Source organism: Lottia gigantea (assembly GCF_000327385.1).
Source record: "Lottia gigantea unplaced genomic scaffold LOTGIsca_51, whole genome shotgun sequence".
Taxonomy (NCBI): Eukaryota; Metazoa; Mollusca; class Gastropoda; family Lottiidae; genus Lottia; species Lottia gigantea.
The window spans coordinates 817,261-844,158 of record NW_008709752.1 but is presented as its reverse complement, the minus strand read 5'-3'; the positions used below and the strand labels follow the sequence as shown (position 1 = coordinate 844,158).

Below are 26,898 nucleotides of genomic sequence, written 5' to 3'. Positions count from 1 at the left end.
TATCTTGGAGCTTGTTGATGAAATATAACCAAGTCACGAAAGAAGTCGTAAACCAGAATATGTCCAATAATCTAACGGCTGCCGCTTTATCTTTTAAGGGTTGGTATTATTTGTATCATTACGATAAAGAAATGGTTGAAGAAGAATGGTATGAAACTACTAGAATGGTTGCGAAACATACAGAAAAAGAAAATATAGAAAAAGTTTATTCACACACTAAGTAGTATATGAGTATATAGATAGGGGGCACCTTTTATAATTTAAAAAAAAAATCACTTTTTTCCTTACGTCAAAAAGCAATTTTTTTTTTTAATTATAAAACGTGTCCCCTATCTATATTCTCATATACTACTCCTTTGCCTGCGGCGTCCCAAGCCCACCAAACAAACAAGCCCACCAGGCACGCGACTAATAAACCCGGAGCCCATAAGGTTACTCGTTTACCAAGCCCCCCAGCCCTATAATATCTTCAAATTAACTCATTTAAAAACACAATGAGTTTGATTTTAAAACATGAACAACACAAATTCGAAGATGGTTTCTTCTCAGCTCTATTATCTCTCATCCCAAAAGTAGCCAACTTTGTCTCAAACAACAAATCCCTCATTTTCGCAGAAGCCCAAGCTCTTGGATCTGTAGCAAAAGCAGGAGTAAATATAAGCGAAGCAGTGAAAAGATCTAATGAGTTGAAAGAATTACAGCGTATAAGAGAAATGCGAAATAAAAGATAAGAAAACAAAAAAGGCAATGGTTTTAAAAATTATTGGATAAAAATGTCAATGATAATTGCTCAAACTCCTAAAACTTATTTCGGTTCTGACATTCAAAAATCATTAGGCTCTCTTCCTAGCTTTCCATGGGTAAAATACCCCGGAGAAAACATCTTCCCGATCATAATTACACTGGTCCAGGTACAAGGTTAGATCTGCGATTAGACCAAACCGATGAAGAACCCGTTAATAGAGTTGACGCTGCTGCACTTAAACATGATATACTATACAGAAATAATGACATAACATCCAGACATGAAGCAGACAAACAAATGATAATCGCACTTGAAAATATTCAAAATTCAACTTTCAAAGAGAAAATTCAAAGAGCAATAATCATTAAACTCTTGAAAGCAAAGATAAAAATGGGTATGGGAATAACAGATGAAATACACAAAGAATTTAGAAAAAAACAAACATTTTTTAACTGATTAATGGGAGGTAACACTGTTTTTTGTTTACTTCAAAGTAAAATATCAACCAGTTTACTAGTTAATGATTTATTATAGACTGAATAAAACTCACACTATAAATACCTTTAACGTCTAGTAACAGTCACACAGACTATTATTGACTGGATATGCGTGACTAAGTGACAGACGGTTATATTAACGTACAACGCGTGCCACGTCGGCATAGACAGACTAAACTCAACTATAAACACTGTCTCAATTTTGTTACGCTGGAAGAATAGGAATTTACTCATACAAAATCAAGGTATGTCCTTTGTTTGATTTAGTAATAAGACGAGATGGTGGAATTAAGATTATTTGTTGTTTTCAAAATATCAATTTTGTTTTATTCCAGACACAAGTTTAATAGATGCCAACATTTCATATCACGAAGAATATTTAAACCATCGCAGGCAGTGGGGGATACAAAAAGGCCAAAAATTTTACCAAACTCTGTGACAAATATCCGAGGTTTCAGAATTGTTGATACAGATTTCGAAAATAGAACAAGTGGTGAAGAACAAGCGTTTTGGAAAAGGATAAAATATGTGACGTATATCTAGCAATTCTGTAGCAGCGGTCATGACCCTTGAACTATGACTGGCAATAGTGTAAGAGGGGAGATAACTCTGAAGTATATCTAGTAGAAGTGTATATCAATATACATGTAATTGTTTATGTTTTAAATTTCCTTGTATTTATTAAAACTTACTTTAATTTAGTTTAGTTTTTTTGTTATTCTTCCTGCATTTCCATGGGGGTAAATGGTTTCAAATAATAGGGTAAAACCTATCTTTAAAAAATGGCAGAAAAAAATTACAGATTAGATCCGATCTTTCAATTATATGATCCTATTCGTTATTCGTTTAATAAGAAAAAAGAGGATTACATTATCATATCACATCACCAACCGTAGGCTCTAGGTCTCAACTAAATGATGGGGGTAGGGTCACTTTCGAGATTAATTCATTATCGAATTGGTTGCTTCTGTCTGATGCCTATTTCAGATGCGATTTCAAAATCAAAGACTCCCAATGAGAATCGCGTACCACAAACCAACACAACGTTAGAAAACAATTTCTTCCCATATTTATTTACTGAAATGGTTTTGGAAGCTGGTTCAAATCCCATAAAAACCATTAAACACCCTGGGGAATTTGAAACAATGTTGAAAACAGTTCTATATCCCAAAAACTACGATTCAGTCTCAGGATGGATACCCGATGTTGGTGGTGGAAGAGTTTTAAAAGAACCGGTAAGAAATGTTCCAAATGATGCAAATGCAGATAGAATGAGAGCTATTGCTCGAAACACAATAGAAAGAGTAGGACGAGCAGGTAATCATGGATTTGAAAAACGAGTACTTCAGTACAATAATGTTGTTGAGAATAATAGGTTTGGTAATTACGTAAATTGAAAATTATATCCTTTATTCGGTCTGTTGGAACACAGAAAAGTTTCCATAGGGTTACCATATAAAATTCATCTACAAAGAGAAATCAATGATGATAAGATATTCTTTGGAGAGAATGCTTCGGATAATTTTATCAATCACGCTTTTATAATCATTTTTATCTATGATACCTTTCTCTAGAAGTCTTTTTAATATACAATTAACTTCATTATATTGTCTGTCTTAACGATGACCTTCCTTCATTGCTGCTAATATTATTTGTAATCTATTAAGTAGATCCTCGTTGTTGTCGGATAAAAACGTTATACCTTGTCCAGATGCCACCATATCATCCCATTCGTCTATTTCTTCTGTGATTGGATTGTCTTCAGCATATTCATCATCTTGATTAATATTAGCTCTTATATATTGATCAACTTCTTTTAATCTTCTTGTTTCGGGTCCCGTCTGTTTTTATCCTATGTAGAAATTCTGAGTATTCAACTAAATCCTTGTAATCGGCAATATCAACATCCCCTCCATTCATTAAATATATTAATCCTTCTGTTAATGTAAATATAAAGTCTTTTGTATCGATTTTGAATATTGGTGAATTTCCACTAAATCTTATTCTAAATCCATTAAACAATAACCCTTCATTATCAACAATTGGTGTAATGCTCTTTGGTAAATCTTGGTCGGGGTTTGAAAAATAATGTTTTATATCATCTAATGTCCTAATTATAAAACCACCATATTCAATCGGTTCGGGGTGATTGTTATGAGGTGAAGGTTCTATACGAGGCGCGAGTCTCTTTTTAATATCTTCTTGACCTTTTTAATATTGGTTGAAATAGAGTTTGTAGATTTTATGTTAATCTAAGTTGTTGTAATTTGTTATTTTCAACTTGAGTCTTTATTTTATTCTTAGCTTTGATATACTGTCTGTTTCTTTTAATAAGATTATTCCAATCACCCATTTTTAAAGAAATAAAATTAACATATATCTGTCATAACTCTTTCACCCGCAGGTTTTCTAGTATAAACGAATATATATCCATGATCATCTGGGTTTCTCCATTCTGCTTTACAATCCTTTTTGAATGTATCTCTATCCATTCCGTGGATAAATCTTTGTCGTTCAATTCAAATAATAAAAAACAATTTGCATTTTTTCTTATGAACATTGCATCCATACCGTCGAAAGATTGGGATTGGTATATACAGTGACAGCTGTGATGTCTTCCTCTCGTGAAGAATTCTTGTTGAACAGCTTGATTTCTTTGTGCTACACAGTCGTCAAACACTATTAAGTTCTATCGCTCACTATCAATTTGATACAAATCTAAATCATTAACATTTTTCGTAAGAAAAACTTCTATGTCTGTTGGATTGAAAGATGGATTCTTACTTGTATATATGCATCTTAGATATATTTTATTTCTATCTCATCGTTGTCTTCATAATATTTAAATATGTCTTGAACGTCTTTCTTTAGTATATATTTTAAAGCTTTGAGGAATTGATAATATGATTGCTATGGTGTTGTTGTGTAGATATATAATGAATCGAAATCTAAAGGTTTTGGTGTTGTCAACATGTTAAAGGTTAAATAAGTCTTCCCAGAACCTGAGCTTCCACAAATACACATAAGCATTGGGTTACTAGGAAATATTTCTGAATGATTAAATTTTTTGCCCATTTTTTATTCTATATTTTTGTTCCAAAAATTACTCCATCTCCTTTATACTTTGAAAGAAAAATCCCCTCTCCAGAACGTATGTTTTTAAAAACTATAGCATTCCCCTTATGATTGACCTTCGTTTCTCCTGTTAGGATTTTATCTATTAGATTACTTAATCCCTCTTTAACAGTTTTCTTGGTTTCTTCACTAAATCAATTTCCAAATTCTTTTCCATTTCCATATTATATCTACGTTTTTCACTTTTTTCAGCTGCTTTCTTGGCGTTGATGGCTGGTGTTAATCCCAGCTGCTCCACCAGCTGTGGCTTCTGCCGCGGCCAGACCAGCAAATATCAAAGGTAGGAAAGGTAAAAATCCACCTTCTTTTGTTTTCGCATCAATTCTTTCCAAATCTATATCATCACGGACTTTACAATGTTTATATCTATTGATAAGTTTTTTTATATCTTGTGTTTTTTCAATATGAATATTTATATTCACCCCTGTTTTGAAAAGATCTTCTTGATAAGCTGATAGATCAAAACAGAAGATTGGGTGATTAATTGCAAAATCTACATATTCAAACTGAGGTGAATTTCCAAATAATTCACACATATTTTTATAGTTTCTATACAATTCATTATAATCCTTTGTGGTTGGATTAATTGTTAAAAGTTGGTTAGGATAATTATCATTGTTTAATCTTACTTGATTTTTACGGATTATAGGATCTTGAGTTTGGTTCATTGCCACTCTAAAGATATTATTGTTATTCGTCAAGTTCTGGCAAGTTCTTGAAACCAACCATAAAATATCTTGCTGGTTTAATAGTGATTGGCCATGTTGCGGATTCTCCAGTTAAAGTTATGCTACCTATTGTATTGCGACAAAGAAATGCTATTTCAATATCTTTAGTTAATGAGTTCAATATTCTCGTTTCTACTTCAATTGATGGTGTTATTACGGGTATGTGAAGTTGGAGATTCGTTATTTCTAATTTTGCATCTGAACCATTCTCTCAAATATCTTATCATCATTGAATTACCCCACCTATTATTCTCAAAGACATATTGTACTGAAGTACTCGTCCTACTCTTTCTATTGTGTTTCGCGCAATAGATCTCATTCTAGCTTCATCTGCATCATTTGGAACATTTCTTACCGGTTCTTTTAAAACACTTCCATCGCCAACATCGGGTATCCAGCCTGAGACTGAATCGTAGTTTTTGGGATATAGAACTGTTTTCAACATTGTGTCAAATTCTCCGGGGTGTTTGGTGATTTCTATGGGATTTGAACCAGCTTCCAAAACAATTTCAGTAAATAAAGATGGGAAGAAATTGTTTTCTAACGTTTTGTTGGTTTGAGGTACACGATTCTCATTGGGAGTTCCTTCTTTGATTTTGAAATCGCATCTGAAATAGGCATCAGACAGAAGCAACCCTAAGTGACCCTAACCCCATCATTTAGGTGAGATCTAGAGCCTACGGTTGGTGATATGATAATGTAATCCTCTTTTTCTTATTAAACGAATAACGAATTGGATCATATAATTGAAAAATCTAATCTGAAATTTTTTCGTGCCATTTTTAAAGATAGGTTACCCTATTATTTGAAACCATTTACCCCCATGGAAATGTAGGAAGAATAACAAAAAAAACCAAAGTAGTTTTAATAAATACAAGGAAATTTAAAACATAAACAATTACATGTATATTGATATACACTTCTACTAGGATATACTGGTAGATATACTTTAAGGTCATGACCACTCCTAGAGAATCGGTAGATATACGTCACATATTATATCCTTTCCCAAAACACTTGTTCTTCAGTACTTGTTCTTTCTAATTCTCGTTCTATTTTTAAAATCTGCGTCAATAATTTTGAAATTGAAATTGTTAAATTTTGAAATCTCGGATATTTATCACAGAGTTTGGCAAGTTTACGTAATTTTCTACTCCAACTTACTGATATTGTTAACTCATTTTTCTAAATTGATTCGAAATTCCCGTGATTTAAGATATATAATTTCTGTAACCATAATCCAAAAGTAAAATATTCTTTAATGGAGCGGGAGGCAGCTTGTTTTAAAAATCAATCGCAGTTGATCTCAATATTTTTGACATCTTCATCCCCAGTTTGTCGATGGTCATAAGGTTCTATTGTCATGAGAATTTCTATATCATGTAGATGGGCTTTAAGTTCTTTTAACAAACCATCATTGTGAGTAAGACTTTCACTAAATGTTAGATTTTTAGGCTTTTTACTAAGTTCTTCAAATTTTTCTATATGAAAATTCTTATCCTCTTGGTATCCTTCAGTTAACAATATATCCTTCAATTGCCTGTTATGGTTTAATTGTTCTACGTGATAAGCAATGTTGGTTGGCATCTATTAAACTTGTGTCTGGAACAAAACAAAATTGATATTTTTATCCAATAATTTTAAAACCATTGCCTTTTTTGTTTTCTTATCTTGTATTTCGCATTTCTATTATATGTTGTAATTCTTTCAACTAGTTAGATCGTTTCACTGCATCGCTTATATTTACTCCTGCTTTTACTACAGATCCAACAGCTTGGGTACCGGAGGAAATGAGGGATTTGTTGTTTGAGACAAAGTTGGCTACTTTTGGGATACTTTTATATTTACTCCTGCTTTTGCATTAAAACTTATTAAAATTGATTGTTCATCTGGATTAAATTGACGTCAATGTCGGGATTTGTTCATTTTACAGTTATATATAGGTGTATTCATTTTTATTCAGAGACGACGTGATTATTTCATTCACATCGCATCGCCATCATCATCGGTACAATCATGTCAGAATTATCAGTTTTCTGAGTTTTAGATTGTAAAGTCCTAGTGTTGTCATGAATGGGAGTAAAAGTTGATAAAAATTATTTTATTCATTAGAATTAAATTCGTTAATTTGACTTCAAAGTCTCATGCTTATATTTATTCAAATGTCTGATGTAACTGACTGTTCGCTCGTGTTGACGTTGTTGTGTCAACAACACCTTCAAGTGTCCGGCTATTTTGTTACCGAAGTCTTGCCTATTTGCTTTATCATCGTCATCCGAATAGCTGCTGTCGGTGGTGATCCTTGCTTCAAAAATCCAGGCATTACCTTTTAGAAATTGAGCGATTCATCAGCCACTGATGGGTTTAACGGCACTATTTGCCATGGAATCAACTGGGCAACTTGTCTTATTTTTCATCTATGACGTCACTAGGTCACGCGAGGCGAGCTAAATTAAGATCGGCTTGGTTGCATAGCTGGGGTGAAATTGTGTTTTTTGAATTATAGCTCCGCTAAGTTCCGTTCTGTTGCTGGAGTGAATGGGCGCGGTATTCCTCAAAAATTTTTGCCATTTTGCGTTGCATTTGTCAGCGCGGTATCCTTTTCGGAGATTCAACGATGTTTTCCAAAAGATAGTTGTTGTGAGAAATACACCCTGTTGTGTATAATACATTGTACACCATTATGGTACCTTCTCGTCAGTAAGAGAAACTTCTCTCAGTACGTATGTTAGTTCAGAGCGTCTCAACGAAAGATATGAACAATGATGAGAATATTAACGTAAGAAAGATACATAAAGTTCCTTACCGCCCGGTGACTGGCAGAAACAGTCTCCACAATAAAATTCCATATACTATCACAGATAAAGTATTCATGTTACACATCCAGCTATACTGACAATATTTTACAATATTATAAGTTGCTATAAAAGTATATTAATGTAAACCAGGAAGAAAATACAGTTTTCTGGGCGTTGAAGGAAGATGTACATGTTCTCTAATTTGGAGTTGTCCATGCATATCGTAACAAAACCGACAAGTGTTATTGAAAATACAAAAGAGTTTTACCGATAGCATGACAAGCAGAGTAACATACACTTACGACAGCCTACATCAAGATCGATGTATCACCATCAAATTAGTAATTTACTATCAAGTTTCGTTGCAATGCATAAATAATTGTCAATGCCATGCGAATCCGTAACGTGGATATAGATCAGTCTGTACTCCTTCCTTACTTAACTGGCTTTAATATCTGACTAATACTTTTGATTTTTTGGCAATGATGATACCTATCTATCTATTCTTGACAAATGTCAATTTGATCAGTGCCATCGTTTGCTCATTCGACAAACATCAATATATTATTTACATTTAGGTTGTGTGTTGTTGTTTAGAACGGGCTGTAACAATATTGTTTCGGTAATTTTAAGCTATGAGTTCGAATTCTCATGCTTACACTGAACATAACATTTTCGGTGAATTGTTCATGATCAGTTTGTATCAGTAAGGTAATTAGTACAAATCCTCATCCACGTAAAAGTACTCTATTCGAACTTAACTTTTTATTGATTGTTACATCAATTTCGATGTACAGTGCAGATTTGGTGCGATTGACAAGTAAGATCTTATGGAGTTTTTTCGATTTCAATATTTATTTCCTTGCAAAACGACAAAGTGACAATTGAACTTGTAATGAACATTTACAAATCAATCTCAAAATTACCAATATACCTTTGAACATTTCGTCAAGGAAATTAATATTGACATCGAAACAACTCCATAAGATCCCATTCCAAAGTATCCGTATTAAATTTGGCGATTATCAGAAAAAATTTCACTGATCTACAGTAGTTCACTTATAGCCCCGCCGTCACACCCGATAGACGTTCTTACAACTGAGCTACGGCGACAGTGAATTAGCTCACAGTATGTTGAGGTTGCCATATGCGTGGTAGAAGCTTGTAGGTAACATCAGATACCTTACGGTGGGCACCATTGTCGCCAACAATCGTCGTTAAAATCGCCACGGAATCGAGAATGTCTTGAGACAAACATCTTGCAATGAGAAAAAGTACACCATGCCCAGGGATTTAATTAAAAACTTTCCTTTGGGCTATAAGTATGCAAGTCTTGTTTCCTATCCCTACTGATTCTGCAGGCTTTTACCAAAGCTTATCTGCAATGTAGGCGTATGAAGAAAGGCTTTTCATGATGTTTAAAGCTTTTTAGATGATAAAGAATGATTGTGTGCAGAAATGTTGTTTGACAAGGTTATTATTTTTACGATTTTTAAGAATAAAATTTCACATTTTTATACAATTGCTTTGTGATTATATTACAATCAGCTTTATTGTTAGAAAAGGGTGTTCTATCTTAAGTACATGTTTAATTTTGTATGGCAGGATGCACACAAACAACTTAATGGGTGTGGTGGCAGTGGTATCAAATTTTAAATAATGTATGTAATGTTCCTTACACACCTCGGTTTGAAGTGATATTTTATGTATTATTTCTACGCAAGACAGTTAAATTGGTTTCATAAAATAAACACGTAACTATATTTAACACTTTCGAATTTGTAGGCTAGTTGTCGACTAAAATGGATCCTTAAGTCTTGTTCCGGATATTTTGAAATGTCGTAAATCTATCGACTTTGATAGTGTCTACATAAATGAATATACGTTGCTTTGGAGAATCAACACCAAAACTGGCCATATAGCACCGGACACAGTATAGGTATGAAATGTCAAAAATATGTATATATATATATATAGCTGGTTGGACAATTCTGAATATCTTGAACAACAAAATTATCCAAATTACACAAAATTATTTTTTGTATTCGTCAGAAATTACGCGTGCCTGTCCGTAATATTGAGGATTAACAGAACTATAGCATCTGAACATGAATTTGGCTGCTGGTAAGAAAACATACAGAACATCAGATACTACAGATAGTGAGACATTGTTCACCTTAAAGTGCATAATCCTCATATTCATTTTTTTTACTCAGTCAATCGTTAGTGATGAATGATATGGAATGGGAATATTACAATAATGCGGTCAATTTTATTTCATCGTCGGGATTCGGCATTTATCCTTTCATTAAATCCAAAACTAAGTCATAATTTAGCACCCTTGGCAATACTCGTTTCATATATTAAAGTAGTTCTTATAACTTTGTTTCATTCCCCTTTCAAACGTTTTGATTTCATACTGCCGAGTGTCCCTATTTGAATTATCCACAGTATCGACTCTTGCAACATACTGACCAGCGTCTTTAAGATTATGTTGGTTGTTTATGTTATAATAATGCAATTGTATCAAATTCGGACGTGTTTTGCGAGATGAAAAAACCCAAGATCTGAAGTGAAGTAAACATGATTTTAATAGATATATAATTATTCCAATTTACATTTCATTCCACTGTTTCGAAATAACTTGTATCCTTCGTTGCCTGGAACTGAAAATAATATAACTATTCAAAATCAATGGAAAGTGAAGACTGTCTACGTGTGACCTCTTGATCAGACCGCATGGCAATGTAACATACGACTACCAATAGCTATATTTGAATTAGAAATCTGGCAGAACAGCAAGAATCATCACCATGAAATATATAAATTTTATACTTTTCTTTATGGATTATTGATAGGGCTCATCCTTAAATTACGAAGAAAATTTCGTCTGAATCCGTTTTCCAAATACCCAACTGTTCCAACAGCTGGGACTAAGTATAAATTGTTGAGCTTCGCCACGTACAGAAGTTAAAAACAATATGAATAAGACCAAATATTTCCTAGGAATCATGGATTTAGTTAATTGCTAATATCCACTGGGGCCTTGTGGATATTGAAACTTACGATTTGGTGAACTAATAGCACTTATTAAGGCAAAGCCCCAGGAATCAATAAGTTCCTCCATAAACATGGTGCCAGCTGGGAAAGCAACTTTATATTTACAATTGAGATGTTCACATCTTTTATCCATTATACTACCAAAATATTGGACACTCAATGTTCCATTTGCAGCACGAGTTGTCACCTAAGAGACAAAAAAGTCGTTAAAGGGATTGTAAATAGGTTTTCTAGCCTTTTTAGTGTATCGAGGACACCTTTGACTTTAATTTGGGACATGCCAACTCTTCGTCTTGTGCCTGTGGTTCCCGCAATTCCAGAAAGTTTTAGCCGCAAATGACATAGCTCCCGCAAGAGAATGTGTAACCATTAAACCACCAGACAACAATAACATAACAAAAGTGTTCATCCCCCCTTACAAGATGGCGGCATTTCTTACTAAAAGATGCTGGCTCATTCACATTTTGCTTTACTGTTGCCATATATAACTCTTTACTATGTCTTAAATTGCTTAGTATAAACGGAATGGATCAAGTTAATCCAGTCATTAACTGACTAACTGGATTAATTACCCCGGATCTTGTAGTTCGGGAAAGTTTTGTTGGCTGTGGCGATTAATTTCTGGGCTTGGTTAAAGGAGGTCTTTGGTTGATCACGGTTGTTGAGGCCTAAATGAGGAATAATGGTAGTAGGTTTGGGATCATGGTCGTATGTTTCCAGGACTGACTGTATGTGGTGGATTTGGGCACCGGGGTAAGAATGTATTTCAGTGTCTGAACTGGTTTTGGTAATTCGTTTCAGGTTAGATGATCCAATAATTAAGGTAGATTTCTTTAGAGCGGGTAGCTTCCATAATGATTTGTCCTTGGTTTGGTGATAATACGGTTTTGTAGCGGATATAATGGTCGTCGAGGGTGTGATTGGTACTGGTTTGGTAGTTGTTAGAATTGTAGCATTGGGAACGGACTGGGATCTGGTTCGAGGGGGGGAAGGTCTGGATACACGTCTCGACTTGGATGGAGACTGAGGGGTGGTTTGCTGGTCCAAAAACGCACAGAAGGAAGAAAGGTTGGCGGATCCTGGATCACGTGGTGAAGATTCAGATGGTGTGGAAGGGGAAGACGAGTCTGAAAGTGAAAAGAGAGAGGGGGGGGGGGGGGTGCCCTCTCTACGAGAGCGTTTACCTATGTCTGCTGGACTAAGAGTAGGTGAACTTCGGGCTCGTTTAGGGGTTTGGTTCGGCAGTGTCGTGGCTCTAGATGGTGCAGGTGTAGTGTCCATTTCAGTTGGTAGAGATATGGTTACTCTGGTTTTTGTTTCGTTGATTGTTTGGTAGAACTTGGTGATTACAGCTTGAGTGAGACGATTCCCATAGGAGCGACGGGCCCAGGACAGGGCATGAGAAACGATGCGGTCGACGGCAGGTGATGAAAAAGACTTGGTACGAATAGTGGTCAGCTTCTCTTGAAGTGTGTGGTGTGGTTTGGCAATGGTCGATCAGGACCTGCGTGACCTTAGAGAGCCATGTCCGATTGAGGGATCTAATATTCGCGTCAATAGCTGATGTTTTCATTGCTGGACGGATCAAACTATCCAACTCAGAGACTTTGCGTTTGAAGGTAAACGCTGGTTGGCCTTGCTGTTGAAGGGTAAGGATTGCCAAATGATGGAGGCACTGCAAAACTTGGAAGAACACCTTCACAAAGGGTTCTTCCTCCTTATGAGTGGGGACTGGTTGGCGTCGGTGGGCTGGTAGTCGTTCCTGTTGTTGGTCAGGTCGATGGTTACCTCTTGATTGGTAGGTATTGTGGGTAGGTCGGCGATGGGGTGGGATATAGCTGGATGGGTTGGTTGGTGGTCGGCGATTGGTAGGTGGTAGAGGTCGATAGAAGACAGGGCCGTTGTAGGGTACGTGATATTGGTTTGGTTGACGATTAGTGTCTGGCTTCTTGCCAGTGGTTGTTGTAGTTGGGGAGCATAATGAAAATAACTTGAGGTTTGAAAGGGAATGTACAGCGGATGTAACAGGAGGAAACTGTATATGCTAGCGTGAAAATGTGGGGATCAAATTATGCAAATAAGTCAAACTGGGTTTGAGGATATATAAAGTAAGATGAAAGTTATGATGAAAAATGCAAAAATATATATTTAGGTGATAAATAACAATGTTGTGAAAAATTATAACAAGTAAAACAAAAACTTACGCAATTGACACGAACCGGTTTTCGAAATATTATCCTTTTTCAAGTGTCGAGGAATGGTTATGTAATGATGTTGAATTTGCGATTTATATAGTAATCAGTTAATACAGGTTTTTGATATTCTAAAAATTATTGAGTGAATCATGTCATATCTTTGATCAGTTGAGAATTAGGATTATTTTTGATTTCTTAATTAGTTGAGTCCTATCTTTGATCAATTGAGGATTATAGAAATATTGGATTAGATTTTGATTATAACTGAGTAATTATTCAGGAGGATTAGATTATCTCAGAGTACAATTTACATAAATGAAAAACATAAATAAATAGAAATCAAGAATACAAAAATATAAAATAAATAAACATGAGAAATATTTGATAAAATAAGCGGGATTAGTGAATTATAAATTGATTAGAACTAACTTTGAATTTTGATTATACCCGAGTAGTAATTTAAATGGATGGATTATCTCGGAGTATAATTTACACGAAAGAAAAACATAAATAATGGCAATTAAATTTACTTGGTAAGATTAAAAGATTAATGCAAATTTTGTTGAAGAAAGTTTGTTATATGCACGAGAAACAAATGTCAAAATCCTAACATATACAATATATACAAAACAAATAAAATATATAAATATAAGATGAACTAAAATATACCAAAGTCAAAATAAATTGTCTGATCTGGCCTGGCACGGACAGTATTAGATATCGGGAAAGGGAGGGGTTGATTCTCCCAAATGTACAGGCCTAGGGTGGAGCAGACACTTTATTTAGAAATTAGGATTAAGGGTCTTGATATTGGGTTTTCTTCTGTTCTTATTCTGATCTGAAATTAGAAAAAATAACTAGCCCAATGGGCGAGAAGTATAGTATCTGTTATGTACTGATTGTTTTTAGTTTACTATGAACAATATTATCACTTAAGTTCTTATTTTTTGAATATGCAACTATCATTTTCTGCTTATAGACATGGGGGAATTTCTCTTGAAGGCTATTATAGTGGGCATGAACTATCTTGCTTGCTCGATTGCTGGTTGTATTAAACGGGACAACAAAGGGTGCTATGCCTACATTATGATGAATATTTAGTCCTATAGGTCTTGCTGTATTCAATGTCTCAATCCAATGGGCTTCCCTAGATTGACGGAATTTGGTAGTTTCATCTTCGGGCAAGTCAATTTCTATACGCTCAATTGGGATTAGGGCGAGATCGTCTATTGAATGGTCGTCGAGGTTGAAATGATTAGAAACAGGCTTGTCTTTCTTTAATTTGATGTCTGACCTATGAGCATTAAAGCGAGTTCGTAAATTATTCTTAGTTTCTCCTACATATTGTTGGGGCATTTCTTGCATGAAATTAAATATATTACATTCGAATGTTCACTTGTTAGATGTTCCTGGATTGGGTACCTTTTATTCGTAGAGTTGCTTACAAAATAATGAGTTTCTGATATAAAGGGACATGTTTTGCATCTACTGGACAAACATGGAGCACTTCTTAAACATGGAGGTACTTCGGCATAAAGTCTGTTTTTATCTGTGCTAAGGTGGAATTTTTTATGTTTCGTAAAAATCGTTTAGAGTATCCACGCTCTTTCAGTTTTGAGAAAACAATCGTACAGGCTTGGTTGAAATCAGAAGATCTTGTACAAATTCGATGAAATCGTAAAACTTGTGACTTAATTATACCAGAAACGGTATGTTTTGGGTGAAAGGAGCTCTTGTGCAAGAGTTGATGAGTATCACTTTCTTTGAAATACACTTTAATATCCAGTTTATTTGTTTCTGCTATGGAATCTCCCATAAAGACTGTGGTATCGAGAAAGTCTATGCTTTTGTCACTTACGTTTGCGGTTAGTTTGATAGAAGGATGGTGGTTGTTGAGAATTTCAAAGAATTCCCAAACCTGTTCGATAGAATAAGTCCAAACCATTAAAATGTCATCCAAAAAGCGTCCGTAAAAAAGTGGGTCAAATGGACAGAGGGGCAACACCTCACGTTCCCACGTGCCATGAAAAGGTTTGCGTACGAAGGGGCGAATCGTTTGCCCATTGCTGCCCCTGAAGTTTGTAAATATGTTTTACCATTAAATGTGAAATCGTTTCGACTAAGACAAATCTCTAAAAGCTGTAGAATTGCATCGTCGGGTCTGTTTGGATCTGGGTTTCTATTAAAAGCTTTACGAACTGCCGTTAAAGCAGTAGTGTTATCGATATTGGTATACATAGAAGAAACGTCGATAGAAATTAAAATGACATTAGAGGGAACTCGAAAATTTTTTATTTTATTGACAAAATCGGTTGTGTCTTTAAGGTAGGCGCGATGTTGACATGCTAGAGGTAGTAAGAAATGATCAATGTATTCTGACACTGAATATGACTCACTACCACAGTCAGATATAATCGGGCGGCCTTTAGGGATTTTATTCGAGATAAACCACTCCTTGGTTGGATTCTTATGGATTTTAGGCAAAGCGTACAAATGTCTCTCGCGACAATCAGGTTTGGCAGACAGATAGTCATATTGTTTCTGTTTGAGATAACTAGTTTTGACTAAATCGGCAAGAATATTGTTAATCATGTTAGCAGTTTCTTTGAAAATTGGTTTCGGTAAAATGGCATAATGTTTAGGATTATTCAGTTGATTCTCTGCTTCTGAAACGTAATCCTCCCTATTCAGAATGACACAACATGAACCTTTGTCACTCTTTTTAATAACAATGCTATCGTCTTTAAGATAGCTTGCAAGAAGGAAACATACGGCCGCTGGTAGCTATATTTAAATTTGGTAGAACATCCTAAGCATGAAAAATGTAACCTTTCATACATTTCCTTCATGATTTTCGATAGGGCACATTCATAGGTTATATTTTGACAAAGTTGACGGCAGAATCCTCAAAGAATCGTGACCAATAGAACGTTTACAAGCAAATATGTCAAATTTCTTTGATAAACACATTGCAAATTATTTTAAAATTGACGTTGCCCGTGAAATTAAATTCAGTGCTTATATCCCGGAAGCCATGTCGATATTGAACATGTCATAACCTTGTGCTCCTGTTTTCTCTGAAGCAATAGACACATGCATTCTCATAAGAAACTTTGCTGACACTCCATGTTAGACTTGATAGAAAAATATCAAAACAAATTACTCGTTATGACGCTTGATTGCGATGGAGAACACAACGAAAGCAGCATTTCATTAAATGTTGTGATGTATATGGACGGTATATAAATGAGTAAGATTTGCGGTAAAGAATGGAAGCCATTAGAAAATCAAATCTTATTTTGGAATATTTACTTAGAAAGAATATGTTCTTACCTCTTCCATCCTCCTTGGCAAACCGATGTTGTATTTTGTTTACATCACCTCATTTCCGTTCAAATAGATCTTCAATCTAATTTCCACTCCCACAAAACGAAGTGTATCGGGCTTAGATTTATACCGGTTAATAAAACAGTGTCAAAACCCGTATTCGTCTACAATGAAGAAAACGATATTGAAATTGTAATCGAATTTTCATTAACAGGAAGAAGCTTCAGCAAAAAGTACTACTTTCGCAGTAACAGATGCAGTTTTATGTCTATATAATGGTCAAATTTATGAATTGACCCGATCTTTGCTTTACAGGGTTTGATTAATAGATCACTGAGACAAGGGAAAAAACTATTCTGCTGCTTTATCGATTATCACCGCGCATTTGATTTAATCCAAAGACCAAAACTAATATTCAAATTAGCTAAATCTGGAATTACTGGTAAAATGCATCAAATAATTTCTTCCATGTATGGAGGCATAACGTCATGTGTTCGTCAAAATTCAGAATTATCGGCATTTTTTCAAAACGACGTCGGTTTAATGCAAGGTGAGCCTCTATCTCCCTTTTTATTCTAGTTATACATAAATGATCTTGAGAATGAGCTCTTTGCAAACTCTGGAGAGCCAGTATACATCAAGAAACTTGCAATATTCTTGACATTGTATGCAGACGACACAACTCAGAAACTATTAATGGATTGCATGAAAATCTTAACACTTTGTACGGATATGCATGTAAATGGTCCATAGAGGTGAATGTTGAGAAAACAAAAATAGTTGTATTTAGAAAGGGAAACAAACTCCCGAAACATTGTACATGGTTATATAATAGTAAACCTACAGAGGTGAACAGTTTCAATTATCTGGGGACGAATTTATTTTATAATGGTAAATTTCTTAAAGCTCAGTCAATAATTTCATCTCAAGGGAGAAAGTGCATGTTTAATATACTTAATATATGTAACAAAAATTCACTAAATATTGAAGCTAAATTAAATGTATTTCATTCCTACGTCTCAACTGTTCTAAATTATGGTTGCGAAATATGGGGTTTTAGAATTTCCAAGGAAATTGAAATGGTTCACTCTGATTTTTTAAATTATATATTACATGTAAAAAGATGCACAATGAATTTTATAATGTATGCAGAGTTAAATAGATTCCCGTTATATATTACACACTATATTCAAATCATCAAATTTTGTTTAAAAGTTTTGACAAGTGAAAATTGTAGTTTACAATGTGTATATGAGGATATGAACGAAAACGTTATTACTAGCCCTAATTGGCTTGAAGAAATAAAGAGTCTACTATACTCTTTGGGTCTTGGTTATATATGGCATAATCCGCTTAGCCAAACTGTGTATAAAACCATTAATATTATAACATGTAGACTTAAAGATATATTTCTCCAAGAAATGTTTGCTTGTTTTGAGTCATCCTCCAATTGTTTAATATATAAAAATCTACCATTTCATTTTACATTACAATATTACTTATCCAAATCAATCCCAGATTCTTATCGCTATGTTATTTCTAAGTTTAGATTGTCATCTCATATGCTGAATATTGAAATAGGCAGGTATAGTTAAATCGCAAGAGAAAACCGAATCTGTATTTTATGTGATAAATTATCAATAGTGGACGAATATCATTTTATATTGGAATGTACATATCATAATGAGTTACGTGAGAAATATATTAAACGTTACTATTGGCACAAACTGTCAATGTTAAAACTAACAGAACGTTTATCAATACAAAATAAAAAGCAGCTTTGTAACCTTGCGAGATACTTCATTTGCTCTGTTAGGAAGAGAGACTTATAGATTAATGTTTAATGGTTATTATAATCCTATACTATACTTATCATCATGTTATATATATTGTTATTATTTATATAGTTTATTGTCTCCATGTTGTACATATTGTATATATTTATATATCATGCTGATGAGTCTAAATGGCTCTTTGCAATACTTACTTATGAATGACTGCGTACAATATGTTATAATACTCACCCATCTATTAAAAATGTTGCTTTCCTTTCAATAATTTTGTAAGAACGTAATTTCAGAAGTGCAAAATAAGTCAGACCAAGTGTGTCCTTTATTTTCTCCATATCTGTGGGGAAATGTGACCGAGGAAATTTATAACACCGGATTAGAATGATATGACAAACAGATCGGTTATTTAAACAAGCTTTTAGTTCACGGAGTAATCCAGTTGACTTGGAACGGAACAAGTCTCGCTGTATTACCACCATAATTTTAAATACATTTGACATCTGCGAATATAGAAATAAATTGGTATTTACTCGCAGTTTAATGTTGACAACTAAATCATGGGATACATAATGCTATGATGAGGAAAATTAATATTTACTCCATGTCTCCAATCTAAATATCTATCTACAAACTAATAGTTGAATAATATTCGTACATTTAAATAACTGGTATGTAAATCGAAAAAAAATATGGTAAATATTTTGTTTTTAGTTGGTAGTTGTTTACAACTCTCAATAAAATTAATATAATGGGAGCGATTTTGTTCGTGGCATTGAAGGACCTTACTCAGCTGAAAAAAAATTTCTATTCACGAAGAATAATATGCCAACAAAGACGCCCTTAATCACCGTATACCACGATCATTCCATGCCCTAATCTTGGTAACCACCATTTATTTAAATTATGCATTAAGTGATGCAAGCATCAAGTTAGTTTGATGTCGTGTGAGTGAACGCCTAATCAATCTGCCCAATTTGCCACTGAAAAATCCAGGACTTTTCCATGTCGACTCCTCCGACCTAAGTCACTGGCAGGGGGACACCAGGTTGAAAAATCCAAAGGTAAGATCTCGACCCATGCCGCGATAGAAAAGTTACCAATGACTACCGAGGGTAAAACCTATATTGTTAGAGTTACGAACTAAGACTCAAACTAGGATCTTGAAACCGGTCACATTTATTGATCATTTTTATTATATTTCACATATAAAGGCTTCGCGAGTAGTAAGATTTATTATATGTATATTATATTGTTAAGCAATAATAAAAAAAGTCATTATAGTTCTACAATACATTGTGTATATATATATATGCATAATGACCAGCTCGTCTTACTAAGATTATCGATAATAAGTAAATGGGGGATTTTAGACAATTTTACCTCGAAATTCTTAATCGATGCATGGTTTTAAAAGGAACTTCCCGCGAAAATGAGAATTGCAATAAAAATATTTTTTAATAGTACAGCATTTCTTATATTTCGGAATTTAACGATATATATAGACATTAGTTGTATGGACCATTCCATTCATTCTCTACACAATGGTACACCCATGCAATGCACTTGCAAGAGCTATCAGCAATCAGGCTAGTTTTTATAGTTTCTCCGATTTTAACTATATTATTATATTTTGTATATAATATTATACTTGTATTCTATAAGGATCGTGTACCTCATTACTGATTTTAATTTCGCCTTTTCTAGTAGTTTGATAAATGCAATTTGAACAATCTGGAGAAATAGTTTGTGGCTTTACACCAATAACGTACACAGTACACTACCTTTAAAATAATACTTTCTTGTAATAATCCTAACCTACAGTAAACATTTCATTTCGGATTAGGATATCAAGTAATATGAAAGCCTTCAGCTTTCTGTTATTAATATTATGGATATCATCTACCTGTGCCACAATGTAATTATTTTATTTTAATTTTATTTAATTTCACACCATTACCGTGCTGGACCATTGGTCCTCTCTTATTGAGAAGGCAGTACCAATTCTGAAAACAATCCTTTATTTTGAATTTTAAACTTTTTTTTTTGGTGATGCTTTGAACCTACAACCTATCGGTGTGTTCTGTTTCCAATATATGGATTTTTTCTCATAGTTATATCGTGTCTAAGTGTAACATAACCCGTTTTTGGTGCTGATGCTTCTGAATACATTTTCTTTTATTTTATTCAACATCACCTATGGTTGGAAAGCGTCCATTACATTGGATGCTTATCATGCTTTCCTGAGCAGGTTCCCACGACGAAAATTGATCAAGGATGCATTTGTTGATACACAGCAAGTATATGTAACCTTAATCGTGGAGAATGCCTTATTAATTTGATCATGTATGAGCTGGGGAAAATAATTTCCACATATTCCCGTATCATTTCAGTGATCATGCTTGTTATGTTCAAAGATCCAACAGTGTTGCCTACCATACAAGATGTGGAAGCTGGAGGCGATTTTTCAGATGCAAAAAACACAGGTATTACTTTTACCTAAAGACTTAAATTGGTTTTTGCGAATATCGTTAGCTAAGTTGATATAGAGCTCTTTTATGGTTCTTAACTCTGATGTCATGAGAGTGCTTCCAATGATATTATTAGAAAATAAAATTAACGCATGCTTTCCGCTTTCGTTTTGCTTTGAGGAGTGTACTATGTTAATTGCATATGAAACAGCTATGAGTTACCTTATTTTCAACTATTAATATTTATATATTCGATTATTTGACGGCTAATACTTTTATGACTTGAAAGTGAAGGTGCTCTTAAGATAAGGGCAAACATACCAGTTTGTCTCGTTATTAGCTAATTTGGGAGAGATTACGTCACGTGCAAAAAAAACAACCATAGAGTCGATTTAGCATTTCTAGCAGATTTGATCCATTTGGATCCTCTTAGTCCTGTTGCGTCTGCATAAAGTTTTTAAGATCAAGAATGGATCAAATGGACATTAGATGCCAATTAAATATTTTGCCACATTCCATCCATTGGCTGCTGCTACTGTATCGCCGATATGTTGTTTAGATTTCGGGTTTCGTTTTATGGTGCGAATCGTTAGTACTTGGTATATTTATTGATATTTCATTGATTTACTAAATACAATAGTTTATTATCTTCAGGACGTATTATTATTCACAGAAACAGTGTTGTTCAGGATGGAAGTTCGATGGGAACCAGAAATGTAATAAAGGTATTTAATATTGTTTGTTGTATTATGGGGAAGGTATGAAATGAAGGTATTTAATATTGTTTGTTGTATTATGGGGAAGGTATGAAATGAAGGTATTTAATATTGTTTGTTGTATAAAGGCGATATCACAGACTATTTTGTTCACTTGCAGTTATCCACATGATAGGTTTAAGAGCACCATTCGTCTCCATCAGCCCTATCAAGAGCAGAAAGGCGAATGTTAATGTCCATTTCATTTCTGATAATGTTAAAGTATTTTCATTGCCTATACATGTATTTTGCTGTAAAGGAAATATGGCTCCATAAGAAATTTGTCAACTTAAACAGATTAATACGGATATAGTACTCATTTCGCTTTTTACTTCAACTTCCAACTTTTACACTCTGGATTTGAAGCCTTACTTTATATAAAGGGTATGAATTGCGAAAACTTTTCACGACGATCTGAAGTTAGAACCTGCAATACAAAGTGTTTAAGCTAAATCCGTTTCTACCTGTTCTTCGCCATTAATTCCAAGGAAATATACTCGTAGATGTTATTCATAACATGGCATTTACAAATCATATACCGAAACTTTATATGTTGCCGGTCGCTATTTTTATTTTCAAAGACTTGATGAATATGTCAGAAATGGAGAAAATTTCTTACGTTTAGGTAAGTCTCTAGATTGCTAATTCAACCGCATACACCAAGTCCCACCTATAAATTTGTTTTACAACTTCATGTCCGTTAGTTAGTTAGTTGAAGACCCAAACAGAGTTGTACATATATGACGTGCCATATTGTAGACAAAATAGTATGCCGGTTTACCACTAGACGTTACTATATATTTACATGATTATAAGTTTGGTTCTTCCTCCCTATTATGTGTAATGGATTTTTCTACCCTTCTGGATATCTGGATTTCATTTTAAAATGCTTCATGTGTGATTAAATCCTGGTATTTAGTTCATGTACCGGACTTTGTGTAATTGTTGTGATCAGTTCCCTCCCTTGAACTATAAAACTTGATCAACCTTGTCATTATTCTTTATCTGCCATAATTGTTTTTGTGTACATCGAGCGACAAAGGCAGGCTTGACCCCAAACAGGACATTCTTTCTCTTCCCGACACCTGATACCACTTTTCATTATGAACTATTTCCTCATCTATGCTTGATAAATTTCTTCAAATGAAAAGTTCATTAGCTGCAAACATTCATACCATATCGAATCAGTCTTTATTTGATTTACAATACTCTACTTACAGTTATGGCTGATGATATATAGTTTTCACTGTTGATCTTATTTTAAATTACATATTCCAAGTAATTGTAAATTACACTCATAATCCCATTTAAATACGTCTGTGTTGATATATCAAAAGTCAAGAGTCTTGAGAGAGCAATAGAGCATGTATAGGATTGTTTGCCTATATTTATCTAACAGGAATACGGACATTTTATAACGTATATAAATTATATACTTTGTTTGAAAGGATAATATCATAAATGCTTTGGTTTAATCAATCTGTAACAAAAAATTAACGAGGAAGTGACAATTGCCTTAAAAACAGTACAATGAATAGTAGCAATCCCCTAACTAACAGGTGGGCAGTGTGGTTCTTGACACGTATTGATATGATTGTGTCATTTTCAAATAATGTTGGGTTTTTAAAGGAACACAATCCAACCCAAAACAAGAACATCTACTGCCTTCAGTAGAGAGATTTCAAAAAAGGTATATCAATTGTTACTACCAGTTTGATCAGGAAACTGGACACGGACACGTTTGTTTTTTATGTTTAAAACATTTGAAATAATGACCCCATCGCGCAACTCTGTAACGTATATCAATAGTTTTAAACTATAGTCATGATTTAAATACTGTGAGACATTTCCTTAGTAACGTCCGGTGAATATTTTTGTTTCAATGAACAATACCTCAGAAATAAACGAACCTGCACAACACTTTACGATCCTAACAATTAATCTAACTACAAATAGTGACCGTGTGTTTTATACAAGGGCTATCAGACAGTATGGAAGCATTGGGCTTATACATTTTACTATTATGGATTTTTAAGGTGCCTTTTTTGTAATATATCCCTTTTCCTTTTTGTAATTAATGTGATTTTTTTGGTTTTCAAAGATCAATCCGTTTACCTGCCTATATTTCTTATGTGTTAGTCTTACATAAATGTGATACGTTCAAACGGGTGTTCCCAGAAATCATACGGCATTATACATACATAATATCACAAGAACAACCATTCAAACAAAACCCGGATAGCCCTTGAACTACTTAGCATATTGTGTTATGATGGATTCTTTCTATAGTCTATATTATCAGACGCCACACACCATACAACTTTATTATGGCCCGAAGACAAAGTAACATTTTTTACTATTTTTCTTGATGATTATTATAGTAGATATGCAGTTTTAATATATTATTCACAATGGTTGGCTTACAAGCACAGGTCCTGTTCAGGTAGCTCATACAAATTAAATTGAAAAATATAGGTCACGTCCTTGTATTATTGTCAGAAACCGTGTTTACTATGAGCAAAGAGCTTTTTATATACACACTGTAGATGGGTGAAATGCAAGACACAGGTCATATGTTAATTAAGGCACGACGTCAGTTGTTCACTAAACAAATCAACAAACTTGCATATGCAACAGTAAGTCATTATAGTTGCAAAGCTATGGCAGTCAATATATCATATTACATCGTACTATCATGCCGTGTTAGCGACAGTTCATAAGATAAATTACCCAATAGGAATAAATAATCGAATAAATGTGTGACCTTTGACTAACAACTTTTTATCAGGACCTACTGTTTATTCAGGGTGGCAGTACCATGGAAACCAGATATGTAATAAAGATATTAATTGACACTCTGCGCCTGGGTTTGTCATTTTCAATATGTATTCTGGTATATTTATTTTCAGTGTATATTTGATTATCTGTGGTTTTTTATTTTTTATTAAAAAAATTGTCAGTTTTTATACGTCCCTGTCTGTCGGTCCGTTTACATTTCTTGTAGGCGCGATAGAGGCTACAGTTTGTATCCGATCTTGATGAAACTTGGTATACATGTATATATTGATGAGATCTCGGTCAAGTTCGAAATTGGTAATAATCGGATGAACTGTTTCAGAGTTATTGACCTTGACTTAGTAAAAACGCGTCAAATTTGCATTGTAGGCACGATATCTAGAGACTACAGTTTTTATCCGATCTTGATGAAACTTGGTATACATGTATATATTGATGAGATCTCGGTCAAGTTCAAAATTGGTAATAATTGGATGAACTGTTTCAGAGTTATTGCCCTTGACTTAGTAAAAACGCGTCAAATTTGCCTTGTAGGCACGATATCTAGAGACTATATCTGTATCTGTCTTATAAAACTTGGTATACATGATATATTGAACTCGGTAATAATCGGATTAACTGTTTCGGAGTTATTGCCTTTGACTTAGTAAAAACGCGTACAATTTGGCTTGTAGGCATGATAGAGACTACAGTTATCTGATCTTGATGAAACTTGGTATGCATGTAAATGTTGATTAGATCTCAGTCAAGTTCGAAATTGGTAATAAACATCGGATGAACTGTTTCAGAGGTATTGCCCTTGACTTAGTAAAAAGTATCATATTTCGATTGTAGGTATGATAGAGATTACCGTTTTTATCCAACCTAGATGAAACTAGGTATGAATTTATATGTTGACGAGATCTCACTCCAGTTCGTAATTGGTAACAATCGGATTAAGGGTTTCGGAGTTAGTGCCCTATACTTAGTAGAAACTTGTAAAATTCGGCTTGCAGGCACATAAAGACTACAGTTTTTATCCAATCTTGATGAAACTAGATGATTTTAAGATTATCTGAAAATTCATTATTGAGCCACTAAAGATTTTGTTATCATTTCTGACAGCTGGTAGTGGGTGTATGTTACTTTGCCTGGCAAGCTATCTTATGAAATTGAGAAAGATGGAACAAACTACCGAATTCTAGCATTTGTGAAGATATTTGGCGTCCTTCCCTAGCTTCCAAACAATCTCATTCTACATGCCAGGTTCTTATTCTTGTCCCGACAATCTTGCAATATTTTACAATAGTACGTGATCCCTCAATTTCCGAATGGACTCGTCCTATTCCCTCATTGAGATCCACAGCTACCCAAACTGTTTGCTTGATTCTATAATTTCACCATGGAGGGCTTTCATCATTTCAATGCCTATCCTTTCATTTGCAGACAACTTGTATTCACTATATTTTCAGCTTCAGGATTTCTGTCCTTGAATATAATATTGATGGCTATGCATTTTATTCAAATAACTGTGAATCAATCCACACCTTTAACGTAATCCCTTTGTGTTTGCATTTGATGACATTTTAGTGATTTATATTTAGTAAAAAGAAATATTACCGGGTTTCGTTACTTTTCGTTTCATTTCAATTATTGAACAATTTTTTGGAAAGATGAATTTTCGAGAAGATGTGACTTTGAAAATTTAGCGGAGCAGGTAAGAAATTAATGAATTCAAGTTCTGTTTTCCACTCTCCTAACAACCTCAAATTCCCATCTTGCTGCTAGTTGCAGATAGCTATATTGTCCAGGTGCAATAAAGCCATTTTAGTGCCGACACTAACTTGTTTTGATAACTAGTGAGTTATGATTTCAAATACTGGCAGTTAACATTTGTCGTATTTGTAAATCTGATAATGTTGGTAATTAGAGATGCAATACATCCATCTTTAAATATTTCACATTCTGATTTCAATAGTTATTCATTCCTAGGAACGGAGCGAGATATATGCAAACTTGTCGAAATGGCGAAAATATGTGAACTATTTTTACTGTTGACCATTTATATAATCTACCTTTCAGTTGCCAGGTATGTATATTATAATTAGTTTTTCAATAAGTTTAATATGTAATGTAAATCAGGATTTTTCGTTTTCGCCGTGCTGTCATTCACTATCCATGGTCTTTTGTAGGATACTCTCCTTATAACATTGTCGAAACATTTTCAACCTCGCTTTTGATGAATTGAGTTATGACAAAATTCATCAGAACACGATTAAATGAAAAGAGTCGTCAGATCGTTCATCTGTATTTTCATCTGTTTGTTCTGAAATAGAAGTAACATTATAGGTGTCTTCCCACTTCGCCCCTTCTAAATTTGCACCTACAATATCCCCTTTTCGTCCTTTCTCCGTTTCGCCCTAGTCACCATATTGCAACTTTCCCATTCCGCCCCACTCACCCCTTTCCTAGTTCGCCTCTTACCCATTTGTCCCTTTCTACTTCGCCCCTTCCTTTTTAAATAATACAATTATGCTTGTTCCGATATAAATCTATTTTGGTTCTATGGTTTTAGAAATTAGATAAGAGTTGAGTGGAATGGCAAAACTTTCAAACCACAAAGAA

At 34.2% G+C, this 26,898-nt stretch overlaps 3 protein-coding genes across 3 annotated transcripts in view; 2 read left to right on the top strand and 1 right to left on the bottom strand.

Moving 5' to 3' along the window:
* Positions 1-773: 773 nt before the first annotated feature.
* LOTGIDRAFT_165396 (hypothetical protein) lies at positions 774-2,639 on the top strand (the record flags this gene model as incomplete). Its single annotated transcript, XM_009062413.1, has 2 exons — positions 774-918; positions 2,230-2,639. 2 exons carry the CDS (start codon positions 774-776, stop codon positions 2,637-2,639), a joined length of 555 nt encoding a protein of 184 aa, XP_009060661.1.
* Positions 2,640-4,565: 1,926 nt separating this feature from the next.
* LOTGIDRAFT_165395 (hypothetical protein) lies at positions 4,566-5,550 on the bottom strand (the record flags this gene model as incomplete). The annotated part of the gene is made up of 2 exons (XM_009062412.1): positions 4,566-5,050; positions 5,349-5,550. The coding sequence occupies 2 exons, from the start codon at positions 5,548-5,550 to the stop codon at positions 4,566-4,568; spliced, it is 687 nt and encodes a 228-aa protein (XP_009060660.1).
* An 11,382-nt stretch (positions 5,551-16,932) lies between these two features.
* LOTGIDRAFT_165394 (hypothetical protein) overlaps positions 16,933-26,898 on the top strand; it is a gene marked incomplete at both ends in the record, with an annotated part of 41,388 nt that continues 31,422 nt past the window's right edge. The window contains 2 exons of the mRNA XM_009062411.1: positions 16,933-17,035; positions 20,666-20,758. Of these exons, the coding sequence (XP_009060659.1) occupies positions 16,933-17,035; positions 20,666-20,758 (196 nt within the window). The remainder of the gene's footprint in view (positions 17,036-20,665; positions 20,759-26,898) is intronic.